This window comes from Python bivittatus, unplaced genomic scaffold (assembly GCF_059951505.1).
Source record: "Python bivittatus isolate LINGU-HERP-01145 unplaced genomic scaffold, Pbiv_v1 ctg000240_np1212, whole genome shotgun sequence".
NCBI classification, from domain to species: domain Eukaryota; kingdom Metazoa; phylum Chordata; class Lepidosauria; order Squamata; family Pythonidae; genus Python; species Python bivittatus.
The window spans coordinates 1,983,115-2,002,259 of NW_028277051.1; the positions used below are offsets into that span (position 1 = coordinate 1,983,115).

Sequence of the window (19,145 nt, forward strand, 5' to 3'; positions counted from 1 at the left end):
AAGTACCTTCTGCTGATGAGAATTTCACCCATGTTCTCATCTCCTTTGAGAGAACCTTCGAACAACAAGTTCTTTTCCATCAGACTGGAGGGGAAGGGTACGGGAGACATTTCTGGAGGGACTGGCACGTAGCTAAAAGAGCAGATGCTCAGGAGAGGAGGGTCTTACTAAGCCAGAGAGCATCTTCCTGATCCTGCCTTGTTCCAGAGGGACTGGGAGCCGGGAATTCTGGCCATTACAGAATTGGACGTCCAGAAGTCCACACCAGAATGGCCTGGGGTCCCCACAGTTCAAGGGAGTTTGTAGGACTTGGGGTGTCTGCAGGGAGTTCCTTACAGGAATGTCTGCAGGGGTCAAAAAAGTCAAGATGGCAGCCATGGCTGTGTGATCAAAGCTGTCCTATTGATTTTTCTGACACTCCTCAGGAGGCCTTGCTTTTCACCTCCTGGAGATGTTCCTTAGATGCCTTCAAGAAAGCCTTGAAGACCCATTTTTTAAACCTGGCTTTTAATCGCTAGCAGTTTTTATTATTTTTGGTAGAGTCGCATGTTGATTCTACCATTTGGTAGTGCCTTTACTTTAATGGATGGAAAATGTGTAGCACAGGCTATGTTAAAAAGGGGCAGGGCTGGATCGAATGGTCCTGGTTGCCCTGTTGATGCCCCGGTGGTCTTACTTGAGTCGTGAGAAGCTTCTGCCAGTCGGGCTGCAGATAGTAGAGCACCCCTTTCCAGGCTCCAGGCAAGGTGGCTCCCCGGATCAAGAGGATGAAGAGGACGACGTAAGGGAAGGTGGCCGTCACCCAGACGACCTGTGATGAGAAGCAAGCGAGAGGGCATTTGCTGAAGAAGGTTGCCGATGCAAAGCCTGAATCCATGTTCTCAGTCAGGAATGGCAGCTGATGCCCCATCCTACACGCTGGAGGAATGCAGGCCTCCCTCTCTTGAATGAACATGCTCCATCTGTAGGACAAGACCTGCTTCCAGTCCCTTCAGCATTTAAGATGCTGTCTGGGAAGTGGAGACATTGAGGAACTGAACTAATTTTGGTTGAGGGCAAAATGAATTCAACTGTGTGCATGTTGGGGGGTCATTTTGCTTTTCATGGGTGCAGGTCCACCCCATTCCCCGCCCTCAGGCTGCAGAATCAAGGAATGAATTGGTCTTCACAGAGTCATCATCCCTGGCCTAAACTGGACATCTTTCAAACTTGCAAGTTGCTAGAGATCTCTTGAGCAAGTCAAATTCAAAGGGGTCCCAAGGCCCAGAGCAGTGTTTTTCAACCTTGGCAAGGGTGGGGAATTCTGGGTATTGAAGTCCACACATCTTAAAGTTGCCAAGGTTGAAAAACACTGACCCAGAGGAACCAAAGGGTGCCAAGGCCCAGCTGGTGGTTCTTATGATGGGGGAAATCATTTACCAGCAAAGGGAAGATGGTTGAATTGGGTGGGTGGGAGACAGCAATGTCTGCTGGGTCTTCAAGAACATGCAGGCCGGGGATACCCTTCACAAGGTTTTCTCACCTACTCCAGCATTAACTGAGAAGAGTGCCAAGCCAAGGGGCTGCTCAGGTCCCATGGGGCTCAGACCTCCTCCCTTGCACTCTCCTACAGGCCAACCTGGGTACCCCACTGGGTCACCAAGTACCTGCCACCCCAGGCTCCAGAAACAACCTCTCATCCAATCTAACCCCATATCTTTCCTTTGGGGAGGGATCTTTCTGGCATGGCCCAGAAAAAAGGGAGAACCGCTCAGAGATCAAGCAACCTTGAATAATTTCAGAGTCCAGATGGAATCAAGAGCTTCTAGCAAGCCCTCCCCCCAACCCCTACTCTGCAAGGGTGGCCGGCATGAGAGAGACGTCATCTTTCTGACCCCGACATACAGTCTTCTGCATCAGTCAATCTCCTCCTTCTCTCCTTTTTTGCCTTACTCTTCACCTTTCCAGATGTTTTGACCCCTTTCCAGATGCTAAAGTACACAATGGTGAAGATAAACAGCAGACAGAGGGTGAGCTGCCAGCTAATTCCTCCAAGGTCATCCAGCCCCTTCGCTCGGTGCACCTGAAGAACGTGGCGGCTGAAATGGACAGCAAAGACGGGACACCTTGCTCAGCATCCAGACTCTTAAAGGGGTTGCATCAAAGGGGAGGGAGGGGGGCATTTGTTTCTGGGCCAGGTAAGCTACCTGGAGCCCTCTGGAAGGTTTAGGGCACTGTGTCTCAACCTCGGCCACTTTAAGATGGGTGGACTTCTAGGAGTTGAAGTCCACCCATCTTAAGGTGGCCAAGGTCAAGAGACACTGGTTTAGAGGACAACTCCCATGACTCATGACAATTGGCCATGCTGGGCAAGGCTCATCAGCCGGCCTTAGGATGGCATCAACCTGCCCACGATTGCCTTCAGCCCTGGAAGCTGGCCGAGGAAACCTGGAACAAGTTGACTACGTGTTGCTAGCGAGGCAGAGGGCTTTTCCTTGTGGACCTCTACCCTGACTGCAGGAATGAGGGCTCTGCAGCTGGGAAGCACACCAAATGCCAAGAGGCACTGCTCTTTGTTTGGAAAAGAACCCAGATGTTGGCCTTGGATGAGTGCCAAGCATCCCCCAAGAGCGCCACACCCAAACCGGGCCAGTGTCGGTCTCTGTGGCAACTCGCCATCAGGGGAGTTCAGGCTGGGGGGGGTAGAGTCCGGCCCTCTTTGGTGCCCCGACCGGCTTGGAAAAGCGGCGTCTGGCCAGGGAGGTGCCCTTGGGGGTGCGCAGAGAAAGTCCCGAGGAAGCCCAGGGCTTCACCGTGCTTCTCCCCCCCGCCTTCCCCCCCCCGTCCCTCTTTCGACTTACATGCACTTACGTATAGAATTCTTCGGCTGGGGAGGTGGAGTTGGCCGTCCAAGCGATGCTCTGGTTGGAGAAGTAACTCATGCAATTGGGGGTGTTCCAGGAGTTTTTGCAGCTGATCCAGGGCAGTTCGCTGCTGAAGGAAGAGACGAGGTAATACAGGGCCCAGGCCATGATGGTGTTGTAGTAGGACGCGACGTAGAAAGCGATGATGCAGATGGCGTAGCCGATTCCTGGAGGGAAGGAAAGCAAGGGGGGACCTGTGATGCCCACTCAATTAAAAAACTGGATCCAGGAGATGTGTTCCTTAGCGGTTTTTGAAATGTCTATCTTCTGAATCTGAGAAGATGGAGTAAATGCGCTTGTGGTCTAGATCAGTGTTTCCTAAAGTGTGGTCCAAGGGCCTTTGGGGGGTCCCCCAAGACCCTCTCGGGGTCTGCGAAATCAGAATGATTTCCCAGCCTATGTTGAAAAATAATACAATATTAAAATCCCATCAAACTATCATGAGAAGCAGCAGTGGCAATGAACGCGTCCATTTTAGTTTTTTAATATGGTGAATATTGAGAAATGTGACCCATGTGTTTCTTTCGGGGTCCTCCATAATTTTTAAAAGTGGGAAAGGGCCTGAGAGAAGAGAAGTTGAAGAAACACTGGCCTAGATTTAATCATAAGGATTGAAATAATTTTCTATTTCTTTTTATGTAGCATGACTTTTTAGCTAATTTAATACAGAGATTTATATTCTTAATGCTTTTAATGTTTGATTTTAATTGTTTTTAATTGTGAGCCGCCCAGAGTCACCCTCTGGGGGAGATGGGTGGCATATAAATTGAATAAATAAATAAATAAATAGGGACCCTTTTCTCTTCTTTCTTTCTTGTTTCTTTTTTTTTTCTCTCCTGTCGTTACTTTAATCGCTGCCATTTGTTGTACTCTTATTCCTGTATTATTCTTTTGGGGGATTTGATCCTTTGCTAACAAAATGTTAAAAAGAAGATGGGAAGAAGATTCACAGATTCTCCCCAGCTTGGAGCACCCATGGGCCCCACTGGGTTGACCCCAAGAGTGTCCACAGAATTTGGTCAAAAAAGGCAAGATGGCAGCTGCATTGGTGTGACTGAAGCGCCAGCTGATTTTTATGTGGGTGGCACGGCCATGGCTGCGCCCCCCACCCCCACCCCATAGCCTTGTCCTTGGGAATTACCTTTGAAGATGGGGCAGATCTTCCTCCACACCGAGATGCACCCATTGCGGTGATATTGCCCCAGCGCCAGCTCCATGTAGAAAAGCGGGATTCCTCCAAAGATGGCCATGATTGCGTACGGTATGAGGAAGGCTCCTAACGTGAAAGGCCAGGATGAGAAGCAAGTCTGGGTTGACACCACGTGGGGACGGCCAGGTCGGGCAGATAGCTGCCAAGGAGCTTTGGGAAACCCAGCTTCAAGGGTGGGGTGGGACGGGGGTCCCATGGAACCCCCAAAAGACCCACTCGTTTTTTCAGGTTGCCTCCCTACACCAGGTGGAGGAGCCATTTCTCTTCAACCAGAAGTGGAATTGCCCAGAAGACGAGAAGGAACTGGGGTCCCACTCCGTCCGAGTCTTTTCCAACTTTCGTCACACACTTCCTGGCCACATGCCTGTCCAGACACTTCAAGGCAGTGTTTCTCAACCTTGGGAACTTTAAGACGGGTGGACTTCAACTCCCAGAATCCCCCAGCCAGCCTTGCTGGCTGGGGGATTCTGGGAGTTGAAGTCCACCCGTCTTAAAGTTCCCAAGGTTGAGAAACACTGCTTTAAGGAAAACGTGTGATGGATACAACAGGCACAAACCGGCTTGATTTGGAGGATCGTAAATTAGGTTTTCCTCCTTTTCACAATAGCTAGGGATGAAAAAGTGGGTAGGACGGATTGACCCAGAAGAGCCTCCTCCTCTCCCACTCTGTGCTCTCCAACTGCAGGGGAAGCCATGGGGTGGGAGCAGAGGCAAAAAAGTCAAGACGTGCGTTGCATAAAAAGAGACAGGGCTTCATTTGCACAGCCGCCACTGCCATCTTGACTTCCTTGCCTCCCCAACCCCTGTCCAGATGTGCTGGCCATAGGAAGTAGAGCAGCCAAACTCCACCATACAGTATCTGGAGGACCCCAAGGCGTGGAAAGATGCTCTCGAGAACACCAGCAGACCGCATCTCCCTGAAGGACCTGCCTGCCGTTACCACGCGTGGCTTGGATCTTGGGGCTCCTCAACCGGGGAACGAGTTTCGTTCCCGCTCGGCCCCATTCCCAAGAACGTGGCTTTAGAGCACAACTGGAACTCACCTCCTCCATTTTGGTAACATATGTACGGAAAGCGCCAGACGTTGCCCAGGTCTACCGCGTAGCCAATGACCGAGAGGAGAAAGTCCATTTTCTTACTCCAGGTCTCCCTCTCCCGCCGGTCCATCAAGGGCTGTTGGGGTTCTACCACACCCAAGATGGCGGTGGTAGGCAGGGCAGCGGGGGGTGCAGAGGGGAGGCCCTGGCTGTCTCCCGCCACCTTGCCCGGGCCGGGTGGGCTCTGGGCCCCAGAAAACCCATTGGAGACCGGGCTGGTGGGCCCATTGTTCCCCTGGCTGGAGTGGGCTTTATGGACCCCTTCCGTCAGTTCCAGTGTCGGCTTGGTGGCTTTGGCCAAGAGCCTCCTGCTCTCCATGCAGTCGCTCCCATCTCTGCAGTCTGAAGACTCCTTCGGGGACGTGAGAGGCTGGGTCTCCTTGTCGGGGACTGCCTTCTCCATCCCAGCGGTTAGAAGACAGCTGTCCGCTTGTCCATTGGCCACCAGTGGCCTTTCGGCTGCAGATTTCCTGGAGAACGTCTTGGGGGCAACAGCTTCACTCTAGGAGGGGTCGGAAGACACACACCTACGTCGCAGTGGTGGAGAGAAAATAAGCGGAGAGGTTATTATTTATGGAGTTTGGTCAGCCTGCAGTGTGCTTTATGCGGTGTCTGCAGGGAGGGAGGTCAAAAAAGTCAAGATGGTGGCTTCGACTGGATTGTTGTGGCCGCCATGTGGAAAAGAAGTAACTACCAGCTTTGTTTATTTTTCAGAATTGCAATTGAGTCATCACTCTAGTCATTCTGCATAAATGGATGAAGAATAAACCATGCCCGCTTTGATTATTTCATTTCATTTCATTTCATTTCATTTCATTTCATTTCATTTTATCTTTTCTTTTTATTTTAGAGGGTGCCCACCTCTAACAGACTCTGGGGCCTTACAACTAGGAACCAAAATATTTATAATTATCACCGATGCCAGATGCCAGATGCTAGTATGCGGGAAGTCCCATCCGTCTTGCAGGGGCCATCGCATCCTGTTCAAAAAAGGCAGGACAAAGAGGTCTCTTTGGCATTTTCCAGTCAGTGCTTGTTAAATCGAGTTATTTACATAGTTTTGACATTCCCACCCTTGATGAATGTAGTTAAATATAAAAGTCAGTATAAACCGGACTAACGCTGGGCTTTGTCAAAATTGCTTGAGGCATCAGGAGGGCCATTTGGCCATTCAAACTTAAATCCGAATCGAATTTAAATCTGAATCAGCTGAAGCAGAGGTGAGTACTGTATGAACTCAGGCTATCCATTATTGATTGTTGATTTATGTTTCGTTGTGTAATTGTGTTAATTCTACTGTTATTCCTTTGACAGTTGTTGTAATTTTGATGGACAAAGTGCCAAGAATCGATCGTCTAAAAGTCTAATTAAAAGCCTAATAAACAAATAAATAAATTATGCCCAAGACCCTCTGGCCGCAACATCTCTCAGCTTCGTCAATCCTTTCCTGATGCTCTCCAGATGTAGGCTGGGAGTTTGGGGGCGTCAGAAGGCTGGAGGTTCCCGCAGCCCCATGGCCACAGTGCTCGAGGGGGCCCCATCCAAGCCACTGGCCTGTCCCGTGGCCAGGAGCCATGGATGGGGAGCAAGAGGGGAAAGTGGGGTATGGGAAAGGGGAAAGTGGGGGGGCAAGAAAACATACCAGGGAAAGGGGGGGGCAAAAGTTCAGAACTGGAATGGAGGAGAAGACAAGGGCATGTGCCCGTCTGAAAAAAATCCATGGAGGTGGGATTGGATATCGGGCTTAGACTGGTTTGGAAACCAGTATCCCAGATATGTCACCTAAAATGACTCCTGGCATTTTCTAACCGTCACGGGCAGAGGGTTTCCTTTGAGCTGGCTCCTGGCGACTGCCGGGCAAGTCAAAACCCGCCGTTTTCTTGCAAGACTGTTCAGAAGGGGTTTGCCCGGCCTTCTTCTTCCTGGGACTGAGAGAGGGGGGCCGGCCCAAGTTGCCCCCCCCCACCGACTCTCATGCCCAAGGCAGGACTAGACCGCCCAGCCTCCCAGCTTCTCATCCAGGACCCTCCCCACTAGGCCAGGCTGCCTCTCTGCTTAATGGCGCTTCACTAGCGAAACATCCAGGCAGGGTCAGCGCCTCCTTCGCTTCGCCTGGTCCTCCCTGATTAGGAAACTCTGCAGCTGCAGACACCAGGAACTGGCCAAACAGAGGCTTGCAACGCGTGCCCCAAATGGCTCCAGGGTCCCGCCTGGCACCCAGAGAGGAGAGCGGGCCCCGCAGGCTCTGGGCTCCTCAGGAAGCGTCCCCTGCTGGCCACGGTCAGCTGGCGGGCGGGGGGGCCGGGAGGCTCCAGGGCTGGATTCCAGCCCTTTGGGCCTGGGCACGGCCACAGGGTCAGCCGACGGTTCGCTTCAGCCGAAGGAGGCACTGACCGGCGAGGCAACGGGCGGCCTCTTGCGCCTTTTCAAACCCGCGCCTCGGGGCCCGGCGGGGCCGTGCCCTCCCCTCTTCCCTCCTCCAACGGGCGCCTCTGCAGGCCTTGAGCTCCAGCGCCCAAAGGTGAAGCGGGGCGCTGGCAAAAGGCGGCTGGGGAGAGTCTGGGGGCTCTGAACGCCCCAAGCTGGTTGTCTCCAGCAGGGGAAGTCTCTTCCGGGGAACGGCTGGTACCGGCGCTGAGTTCTTCTGGCGCCAGCTTCACTTCCTCGAATGTTTGCCTTTCTCTGGCCAGACAGTCAAACGCCGGATTGCCTTAACCTTTCAGCTGCCCATTGTTTTCTGCGTGCGCTCTATTTTCTTATTGTATTTTATTTTGGTTGGCCTAATCTAGGTCCTGTTTTGGCACAAGCCCTGGCCTCCAGGAGAATGAGAGGCTGCCAAAGCTATTCGAATAAGTGGGCAGCAGCCGTGGGCTGCAGACAGACTCACCCCCGCACCGCTGCACGCAATGCAGACTTCAGCCCTGGAACTCCCTGCCACGTGATAGCCGGATCCGTGGCTTGGAAAGCAAAATATAAGGAAGAGGTGAGACTGGAACAGCTGCGTTCTACCCACACGTCTTGATCAAACCCCTTTTGGGAACTCCAGACGAAGCTCTGTGGCAGAAGCTTGTCTTTAAAAACGTTTAAAATGCAAATATACGATTGAATTTTGGACTGATCCACACAAGGTATTGTGATGGGTAAGAAGTTGCATTTTAAGGAGTGGCCTGGCTGGAAGAATTCCCTTGCTTGGACGGAGAATGCACCTCTGGGCTTATCTGCATCCTTTGGAGCTTCGCTCCGGAATTGCTGAGAACATCTGGAAAATAATTTCACTGATCGATCGATTGATTTAAATGTATTGGCCGCCCGATTCCGTGGACTTTGGGCAGCACACAAAACTAAGAAAAAGACATAAAAACAGCGAAAGGGATTAAACCATAATGCGCAAAGAGCCTACATTCAAAAAGGGTTTTCCTCACCGGATGACAAAGCAGGACGTTCGCTTTTCCAAGAGTGTTCTGCCTTTTTTTGCTCCGCCAGGATTCATAAGGTCTAGCGGCTTAGTCCGTAGGAAACAAATCAACACCCATTCTAGACTTTTTCAGATGGCCATTTGTAGCTTAATAGAAAATAGAGCCTTTCCTTGTTGCTCTACAACAGAGTTTCTCAACCTTAGTCACGTTAAGATAGGTGGACTTCAACTCCCAGAATTCCCCAGCCAGCCATGCTGGCTGGGGAATTCTGGGAGTTGAAGTCCCCCTATCTTAACGTGGCTAAGGTTGAGAAACATTGCTCTGCAATAAGCTAGCATTTTAAAAAAAGATTATTTATCTAGTTTGCCGAGGCGTCTGCCAGAGGGGGTCAAAAATGTCAAGATGGCAGCTGGGTCTGTGTGATCAAAGCCCTGCCTGTGCAAAACAAAGTCATCTTGACTTTTTTGACCTCCCTCCCAATAGGTAACCCTGATATTTTGGGAGAGCCAACACATCGTCTCTCTGGCATACACGACCACCAAGGATGTTGGCTTCCTCAAAGTCAAAAGCAGCTTTCGCTCCCGCAAGGGGCGGCCCTGGGCAAGCAGGTTGGCTTAGCAGGGGCAGCCCCGGGTTCAACGCCTCATTCAGCCCAAGAATGCAACGGGCGCTCTCCTAACCTGGTTCCCTGGAGTTCACCGAGCCATAAATTAATTCAGCGGGCCAGAAACGAAAGGCGCACGGTGGGGTGGGCATAACCTGCACGGCTGGTCCGTGTCCCACGGGACCTTCTGAACCCTGCCAATAAGCAAAATCTCCTTTTCTCGCCCTCTTCTACCCCACGAGGCCGTTGGGAAGAAAATGAGCCCGGGCACAAGACTCAGAGAAGCGTTCTCGGATTAACTGCCGGAATGCCAATTACCCATTCAAATCCGCACCGCCCTGCGGGTGTGAGAAGACGGAAAGGTTGCCACCGGCCGAATCCTGAGGTCTCTGGAAGAGCTGGCGAGGGAGACTCTGCCAGGGCAGGGCAGGAGGCCGAGCCCTCGCTGGAGCCTGTCACAACGCGGCATCGCAGCCTTAGCTAATCATCAACCGGTGCAGAACCATCTGCCCGGACGGACACCGGGAGGCTGGCCCTTCCGCTTTTACGGCACGGACCTCTTAGGCGCAGATCAGAAACCGATTCGCCGGGGATCTGGGGCCAGCCCTGATTTTTATGCAGCGAGGTGAACTTTACACCCCCGAGCAGCTGCGAGAAAGTGGTGCAACAGGCGACCCGCTGCTCGTGCCAGGACGCTCCACTCTCTCACACACCAGCTGCCAAGCCTGCCATCGGTGGCGGTCTGGCGTGCGGGAGGTCGGACCATCCTTGCACGCCTTTTTTCCATAATCTCCACTCACTTCCATAATTACTTTGAAGGTTTTCAAAGGGCGCTAGATGCCGTAGCAAAAAGGATCCTCCATGGGCTGGAGCGGTCTACCTGCAGTGCCCTTCACCACAGGCAGCTGTTGCCCACAAAGCCCTGGGCAAAATGGGCACACCAGGGCCCAAGCCAGACACGCTGTTGTGGTTTTGCCAGGACCCAACAAAGCTTGGACAGCTCTCTTCGGGTGGAGAATCTGGGGTGAGCCTCCTGCGGCTGGCCAGCTTTGGCTGATCCCCCAGAGCTGAGCAGGGGCAGGCCTGGCTGGGACTTGGATGGGAGACCACTAGGAAGTCCTAGGGCTGCGGGCGAGGCTGGGAAGTTAAAAAAACACCCCGCGGGAATCACAACCGTAAGCGGCACGGCGTGCCCGGGAGGTCAGGGGTCTCCGTTGACCAGAAGGAGGCGCCGCCTGATCCTTTCCACAGCGAGCATCAATAGCCTGATCTGTAAACCCAGCCTGGGGGGCCTCGGCATTCAGGGCGTTCTCCTTCTGGGGGTGGGGGGGCAGGCGCTTGGGGTCGAGGCAAGAGTTTCCCTAAGCCGGCTCTTCTCGTTCTGCTCTTTCTGGTAGGTTGGGCTGACTTCATGATTGCCCAGAGAAAGAGGGGAGGCTGCAATCTGTTGCATTGCATTGTATTGCTTCATTTTATTTTATTTTATTTTATTTTATTTTATTTTATTTTATTTTATTTTATCTTATCTTATCTTATTTTTTCTTATTTCTTTTATTTTTACTTTATTTTAGCTTTGGTTTACTACGCTTTAGAGGCAGCCCAACTCCACCAGATTCTGGGAGGCTTGCAAGTGTAAAACCAAGAGAGACTGTTAAACGAACGAACACCATAGAGATCCCAAAAGACACAACAAACCCTAATAAATTAAAAGGCCTCCAAGGGCTTGACCCCCAAGGCTAGGGAGAACAGCCAGGCTTCCAGCCCCTTTCTAAGCCTGTTTTGAAGAAAAGCAGCCGATGCTTCTGGCCGAGCGCTTGCAGGACCCACACTTCTCCAGCCGTGCCTTTCTAGACTTATTGGACTGCAGCATCCATCCTTCCCAGCCAGCATGGGCTGGCTGGCTGGGAAATGTAGTTTGGCACCTCTGGAGGGGGTAAGAGCTCTGCATCCAACTTCTTTGCCCCCGGTCAGCCGGCAGACGGACAAGCCCGAGGCCGGGTTGCTTTGGCAGGGCACACTTAAAGGTTGGCACCCCCCAAATCGGAGGCTGCCCCCCCAACTGAAACTGGCTGGGCAGGAAACTTTGTTGGGGCAGCGAGATTTGCACGGCAGGCAGGGGGCTGCTGGCATCAGCGAAGAGCATCCGGGAGAAGCATCCCGTTTTCCCCCCTTCTGTTCTTCTCCGGGCTGGAAAGGTCCCGGTGAGACAAACAGGGGCTGGGCGGCCAAACACCCCCCAGGAAGCCCACCTGGCCGTGGGGCAGGGCGCCTGCAAGCGCAGCTTAACCCTGGCCGGGCCCGGGGAGACCCAGGAGCTCAGCTTGGGAACGGAGGCCCAGCTGGCCCCTCCTGCCGGCATCCAGGATTTCCGAAACGGCTTTTCCCAGCTTGACTTGGGGGCCAACGGTGGGGCTGCTTCCTTTAGGGAGGGGCTCTGCTGGCAGTGATGGCTAAGGGGGAGACCTCCTTGGGAACTGGGAATTCCTGTGGAGGAAGACGATGCCAAGGCTTCGAACCCAACCCAGGGGAAAAGGCACTCTGTAGATGCTCAGATGCTCCCAGGCTGGCTCCCATCTTCATGCCCACCAGGGCATAAAGACATATCCAACCACTTTCTGCAGTGTTGGGGGGGGGGTTCAATCTTACTTCTCCTAAGGCTGCCCCCCTCCCAAGCAACTCAAACAGGCCCACTCCTCTGACGATCTTTTCTATTTCTTTCCCACTTTCTATAACCCAAAAGGTGCTTTGTAACACCAAAACTGTCTCCCCCACCCCAAATGGAGGAGGGAGGGAGGGAGGGGGGAACAGGAATAGACTCGAGAAGCATCTGAGCATTTTTCACAAAGGGGGGAGGATTTAAAGGTTTTCTTTAAGGGGAGAATTCAACCCCAAGAGACCACCAAGGGAAGCGGCTAGAGGGGGCCCTTCTCTGTTGTGGGCAAGTAGTCCTCGACTTACGACCATTCATTTAGCAACTGTTCTAAGTTATGACGGCACAGGTTGTAACCGCTGGAACTCATTCCTGGCTCATGAGTCACCCTTGCAGAAACAAGAAAGCTTCAGAGGAGCTAAAGACGGTGGATGGACAAGGCTTTGACCGCCAGGGAAGGGAGGATGAGGACCCCCCCAGCTTGGAAACATATTTGGGTGTTTTTTTTAAAAAAAAGCTTGCCAAATGTTCACCAGTTTCATTCACAAGAAAAATAAGTTGCTTTCAAATGTACATGCCATCTAAACCAGTGTTTGTCAACCTCGGCAACTTTAAGATGGGTGGACTTCAACTCCCAGAATTCCCCAGCCAGCCATGCTGGCTGGGGAATTCTGGGAGTTGAAGTCCACCCATCTTAAAGTTGCCGAGGTTGACAAACACTGGTATAGACGCCTACTTCAGAGCGGGCAAACTGCTGAATTTCCCCATTAGAATTTTTTTTTCCTGACTTTCAGCAGGAATCTGCTTGGGGTCACCAAGCCCATTATTCTGTGTCCTGCACTCTGGGCCAGAATCCCTCCACTTCGGTTTTCAGATCCTGATCCTTCGTGATCTTCTCCAACTCTTTGTCTTCTATTCTCCTGTCCCCCGGTCTTGCCACATCAGTCGTCCACACTTTCTTCTATCCAGCCAGGTTCAATCTGGTGTGTTACGCGCCAAAACTTTATCCGTTTGTATTCGGCTTGACAATATTGCCAATGCGCAGATTTTCTAAGTGCCGACGGAGGCTTTTTGGTACGGTGCCCAGTGTGCTGATGATATTATTATTATTATTATTATTATTATTATTATTATTATTATTATTAGTTTGTACTGAATTTGCAGCCACTGAACCATTGCTGGGGTGGTAGGTCATGAGCCTCCCAGGGGGTTACAGGGGCTCCCCGGCCACCTGCAGATGCCCGTCGCAGAGGGGCCAAGCCCCGCGCTGGCTGAATTCACCAGGGAGGGTCTTCCGAGCAGCGGCTGGAACCAGGAACTGGGAAGCCCATGGAGAAACACGGACCGGGAGCCCATGTTTCAGCTGAGGGCTGGGCCAGGCTGGCATCTTCCCCTCTGCCCTGGCCGCTGCTCTGCCCAGCCCAGCTTCCCAGAGTCTCTGCAGAAGGACTTTCCTTTCCTTTCCTTTCCTTTCCTTTCCTTTCCTTTCCTTTCCTTTCCTTTCCTCTCCTCTCCTCTCCTCTCCTCTCCTCTCCTCTCCTCTCCTCTCCTCTCCTTTCTCTTCCCCATCCATCCATCCATCCATCCATCCATCCATCTCTTCCTCTTCCTCTTCCTCTTCCTCTTCCTCTTCCTCTTCCTCTTCCTCTTCATCTTCCTCTTCCCTCCCCTTCCCTCTTTCCTTTCCTCTCCTCTCCTCTCCTCTCTCTTCCCCATCCATCCTCTTCCTCTTCCTCTTCCTCTTCCTCTTCCTCTTCCTCTTCCTCTTCCTCTTCCTCTTCCTCTTCCCCTCCCCTCCCCTCCCCTCCCCTCCCCTCCCCTCCCCTCCCCTCTTTCCTTTCCTTTCCTTTCCTTTCCTTTCCTTTCCTTTCCTTTCCTTTCCTTTCCTTTCCTTTCCTTTCCTTTCCTTTCCTTTCCTTTCCTCTCTCCCCTCCCCTCCCCTCCCCTCCCCTTGTGGAGCTGATCCTTCGAAGTGGAGGAGCCGGGGACCCCGCTGGGAACAGGAGCTCGGTTCTCCCGGGGAGGCTAATCCTGCTGGCCGAACGCGCCCTCTCTCGGAGTTGGCACAAGACGGTGCATCACCCATGAACTCCAAGGGCTGGGCTGGGCTGGCCATTGCACTAAGCCGCAGAAATGCTCTGCAAGGTTAAAGCTTTCCCACGTTGTGTGAACGCAGGCAACCTTACACAATCTGACTTGGCCAATTAATTGTGGCTATTCCAGACCAAGCCTCTCCTGGCTTTTTAGACGAAGCGATGGGCTCGCTCACACGCCTCCCTTTCAATAAATGGAATTTGGGGTGCCTTGAACTCTCTGCACCCCCAAGCTAGCGTCTAGCATGAGTTTCCCTGCAACAGAGGCTGCGTTCCCGCAATACACACGCTCACACTTCTTATCCAGGATTCATTCACGGACCCCGTTTGGGGAGTGGGGTTGCATGACACACCGAACCACATCTTCACAACAAACGAGGGTCCATTGTGGTGAGCTAGTTTGCGGTTCCATGTGTTGTGTGTTGTGTGAAAACACCCAAATATCCCCCATAAACATTTGCTAATATATCTTGTCTGTTCCAGCCCCAACAGACACAGCAAATGCACAGCAATAGGGGAGCATTTTTCTACTAAAAGCCAGTAGTGCTTTTAAGCCTCCTTTTAAACCCAGGTCAGTTTAGGACTTCACAGCCAATATATATATTTTTTTTAAAGCCATAAACAGGGGCTTTAAAGTTCTCGGCTTGAACAACACGCTGTGGAGTTGCTTGTCCCTAAACACACAAACCTTCATTTTTCCACAGTGAGGTTTTCCATGAGTCGGTGTTTATGATTATAATTATTGTTTTTACTATTTATTGTGGCTTGCATTCTTGGCTAACGGGTGGAAATTCCAGCCCTGTTGGGAGAAAGCCCTTTTCTCGGGCCCCAACTGCGCTTGGCACGCGGGAGACCAGACCTTGACAGCCTCTTGCAGCAAACGCAAACCAACGATGATCCGGTGGTGGGATCCGGTCGGTGCTTTGTAGAAAACCAGTTTGAAGACAGCAGGGAAATATTAACTGACTCTCTGAGAGGGCCTTGTGTAGATAGGTCAGTGTTTCTCAACCTTGGCCGCTTGAAGATGGGTGGACTTCAACTCCCAGAATTCCCCAGCCAGCATGGCTGGCTGGGGAATTCTGGGAGTTGAAGTCCACCCATCTTCAAGCGGCCAAGGTTGAGAAACACTGTAGTGGAGCCAGACTGAACTGAAGTGGAATTACCCTTAGACTTGGGAAATCAAATCAAATGCATGTTTGTTCCGGCCTCACCCACTTCTTGCAGGGCTCCCTCCCCTGGCTTGAGACCAGTGGTGCCCCGTTTACCGATCGGGCATAAAAGCCAACCCGCTGATCTTGCACTGCCATTTCATGGTTTCCGAACCCGGAGAGAGTGAAAGATTTTAGCTCCTGTCCTCTCTGATCTCTTGCAAGTCCTCAACCAGCCAGCAAAGAAGAACCGGATAGTGAGATCTGACCATTCCCCCCCCCCCCGAAACTGGACAAATTGGGCAGTGGGCTTTCTGCCAGCAGCACAGAGACCATGTCTTGATCTTAGTTAAAGAATGGGTTTCTTGGGGGGGGGGGTTCACATCGCCTGCACCCGTCCCTGTGCCCTGTGCATATTTGCTGAAGCAACCATCCGCTTGTGTTTGGAGAAATTATACATATTAATTGCAGGCTGTAGTGGAGCAGAGGGTTGGACCAGATGTCCCCCAGGCTCACTTGCAACGCTCGGATTCTCTCAATTTCACACTCCCTAAAGCAGTATTTCTCAACCTTGGCCACTTGAAGATGGGTGGACTTCAACAGGGTTGGCTGGGGAATTCTGGGAGTTGCCAAGGTTGAGAAGCACTGCCCTAAACCTTCCATGAGGTTGGCAATCAGGCACGTGTGGAGTATGCCCCACAGGTGATACACTCACAGCTCACACTCACACCTACCACTTGCTAAATCCATGCCCTCTTTGATAAGGAAGAGGGGATCAGAGGCAGACCACCTTTGCCCGGGCATGCTCCGCTTGGCTGCCAGGCCAACAGCTGCTGATCGCCCTTCCCTTTATGCAGCAAAGCCACCCTGCCCGTTGGGTTCAAGAAAGGCTAGGCAGTGATTCCACCCCTCCGTTCTGCGCGGGGGAACCTTTCAGGTTAACCAAGGAGAGCTCTTGCTTCAACTCTATGCTGTGATTTAAGTTCCATTTTACAATGTACATTTCTAAAGGGACGCAAAAGTTTCCACCTTTTCCTGTCTTGTAAAATTCCTTTTTTTTTTTTTAGAAACAGTTCTCTGAAATACCGAAACAATGGAATGCTCTTATCTATCCTCACTGCATTTTAACCAGATTGACTCCGATCCTCTCAAACAATGATAGTTTATTCCAGCAGTAAAGCCAACCGCGAGAGTTGTCTCCTCTCTAGCGTTCGTGTTCACAATACAGAGAGGTGGATCCTGATGAGATGAAACTGCGGCACTGAAACATCTTCACTGGTGTCCAGAAGGGACAGAAAGTTTACCCATCCTCACACACCCTCCCCTGAGGTCCATCAGCATAGATGGACCAAATAGCCTCCTATTTCATTCCCCCATAGTTTTGAAGAATGTGCAATTTTTTTCCAACACAAAATAAACCAGCAGAGACCCCGGATCATTTCTCTCTCCTCTGGGGATTCTTCCCAAATCTTACCATTTACACTCTTGAATCCCAGCTGATCAGTCAGAGCTGCCCAGAGTCACTCCTCCGGGGGAGATGGCGGCATACAAATTTAATAAATAAATACCTAAAAATAAATCAGCTTTCACGCCACACCATCAAAAGGTTCAGGGCAAGGCTTGCCGAATGAAAGAATCTTCTCAGGATGAAGGTACACTTAAATGAACCCACCTCTTTCCCAAACCCAAAAGGCACTGCAAAGTCAGAGGAACGAGATTGTTTTTATCCTAACAGCAAAATCGCTTCTCTTCCCTACGATTTTCTTTCTGCTGCAGGTGCCTTCTGGATGGGATGGAAAACCACACCTATAACTCTCAGCCAGCCTATCCTTTGGCCAAGTGGACTAGGAAACATGGGGATTGTAGTCCGCCCATCTGCTACGGGTTGGACATAGCGGGTTCAAAAGTCTTGTGGGAGAAGAAGACGGCCTTTTCCTTAGCTAAAAATACCTCACTGGCGCGGTACAAATCAAGAATCACAGACTGGAGACTTTCTTCTGTCTTTGCACACCCACAACTTCCTTCAGCATCCCTAATCCTATTTCTCCTTGAAACAATATTAACTTCCTTCTCTTGTGTTTCTATTCACTAAGCATCACTGATCTGCTAAGGAGAAAATGTTTGGGGGGGAGCCCCTTCCGTCAGCTGGGCAGAAAATTCACTCTCACCTCTTGAGTTGGAAGAGGAGCAGGGAAAGAGACTCTGCGAATAACAAGGGCACTTTTTCCGCGATAAAACGGATGCCACTCACTCTTTCAGTCCAGCCATTGTCAAAGGGAAGGGTGATTGTGCCACAGCGCACACACACGTCTTCTCTGCCCACTTCAAACAAAGGCAAAGCGCCATTCCCAGCAGACGGAGCTAAATAAATCGTTTCCCCCACTTGTCAAAAATTGTCCAAACACACGCGGCTCCAGGGCCTCGTCACCGGCTCGAGAGCCGAAGCAGGGAGCATGGACGGCCCGAAAAAGGAAGGGGGAAGGAGACCTCCTTGGAGGTGCAAAGCCCAGCTCTAAAACACCGCCAGGCGCCTCTTCTTTTTGCGCGCTGCGCGGGAGGATCTGCCTCCCCGCTGCCCGGCCGGGGACCCCGGCTCAGAGCAGGCGTCCCGAGCCGCTGGTGCCGCGCACACGCCTCCGCTCCCGCTCGAGTTTGCCCAGCGGCTGGCCAGAGAGGGCAAGGGAGACGCGGGCACGGGGCGCACCACCTCCCCCAACCCCCGGTTTCTCTCTCAGGACAGTAAGAATGACTGTAAGAAAAGGGCAAGGGAGAAGAGCGTCGGGTGAGAAAATACCTGCTGTCGGAAGAGCCTCTTCGCAGACTCCGCCGTTTCAACCAAACCTGGGCATTTTGCGCCGAAGCAGCGGGCCACTTCACGGCAGGGGGAAGGCTCCTGTCCCCGCGTCGCCCATGCTCCGGCTCCCAAAAGCTCTCGCAGGATTTTTACATCACTTTCTTCCTTCTGTCCTTCTTTCTGCCTTCTCTCCCGTGCGCCCGCTCTCTTTCATAAAGTCATCTAAACTTTCTGCCTCGCCACGACTCGCAGCTGCAACTCTCCTCCTAGAGGTGCCTCCATTGAAGGAGCGACCAGCGCGCACCGCCGCCGGGAGCGATGGAGGGATGGATCAGGCTGCAGGGGGTGGGCTGGGCTGGGCTGGGCTGGGCAGGGCAGGGCAGGGCTGGGGGGGTCAGGAGGCAAGCAGGCCCTCGGGGATGGGAGCTGCTGGCTGAGGCTCCAGCCATGGACGGGAAGAGGACGCACCTTGGGCTGGAGGCTGGCGAGTAGGGGGCAGCTTTTCCAAGAGCTCTGCGTGACCCCCCCCCGCCCCACCCCACGTCACGTGCACACAGACAACCTTCGGCACTTGCTTTAGGGCCCATAAAACGGGGAGGGACAAAAATGAGTTTCAAAAATGGTTCCAGAAGGAGGCTGGGGCACCTTTTCCTACTCCCCAAATTTACTCAAAGCAGAAGCTTTTGTGAAGGGCATCTGATTTCTTCCGATGCCTCAGAGTGGCCAGATTGATACAGGATGTATATTATATTTTGTTATTGTACATCATTCAACTTACTGTCCTTTCAGATCCCCTTCCAGTGGGGCCTGAGCAGAAACTGCCCCCCCGACAGATGGACGGGGCTGTGACCACCACCCTTCCGTGCAGACCCTAACCCAGCAATGCCAAAATCAGGAGGAGTCTGTCGGCACCTTTTCTGAGCAGCCCATTTGATTAAAAGGCGAGTTTTCAGGAGTTGCAGCTCCCGGCACCGGGTCCATGGAAGGGGTTGGACTGACAGAGGGTTTAAAGGATATTTTGGCATTAAGTTGCTGTTACAGAGTCTTTTGAGTGGGGCAGCTCTAATAAATCTAAGAATTAATAATAATACACTTTGTGATTCTGTTTTGTTCACCTTATTGGGAACCACTGGGGTTCCTGAGGATCTTGCAAAAATCTGGAGAAGTCTGGCAGCCCTTTCCCCCTCCCCAATGTTTTTAAAAGGCATCAGCTTTCACAGGCTGCAGCAT

At 52.1% G+C, this 19,145-nt stretch overlaps 1 protein-coding gene across 1 annotated transcript in view; it reads right to left on the bottom strand.

Annotated features, from left to right (window-relative positions):
• SLC6A4 (solute carrier family 6 member 4) overlaps positions 1-18,279 on the bottom strand; it is a 35,509-nt gene extending 17,230 nt beyond the window's left edge. Inside the window, exons 1-6 of the mRNA XM_088138748.1 lie at positions 17,916-18,279; positions 5,157-5,737; positions 4,045-4,179; positions 2,851-3,070; positions 1,940-2,078; positions 677-811 (exon numbers count right to left, since the gene is read on the bottom strand). Coding sequence (XP_087994874.1) covers positions 677-811; positions 1,940-2,078; positions 2,851-3,070; positions 4,045-4,179; positions 5,157-5,613 — 1,086 coding nt within the window. The 5' untranslated portion in view covers positions 5,614-5,737; positions 17,916-18,279. The remainder of the gene's footprint in view (positions 1-676; positions 812-1,939; positions 2,079-2,850; positions 3,071-4,044; positions 4,180-5,156; positions 5,738-17,915) is intronic.
• Between the last annotated feature and the right edge of the window lie 866 nt (positions 18,280-19,145).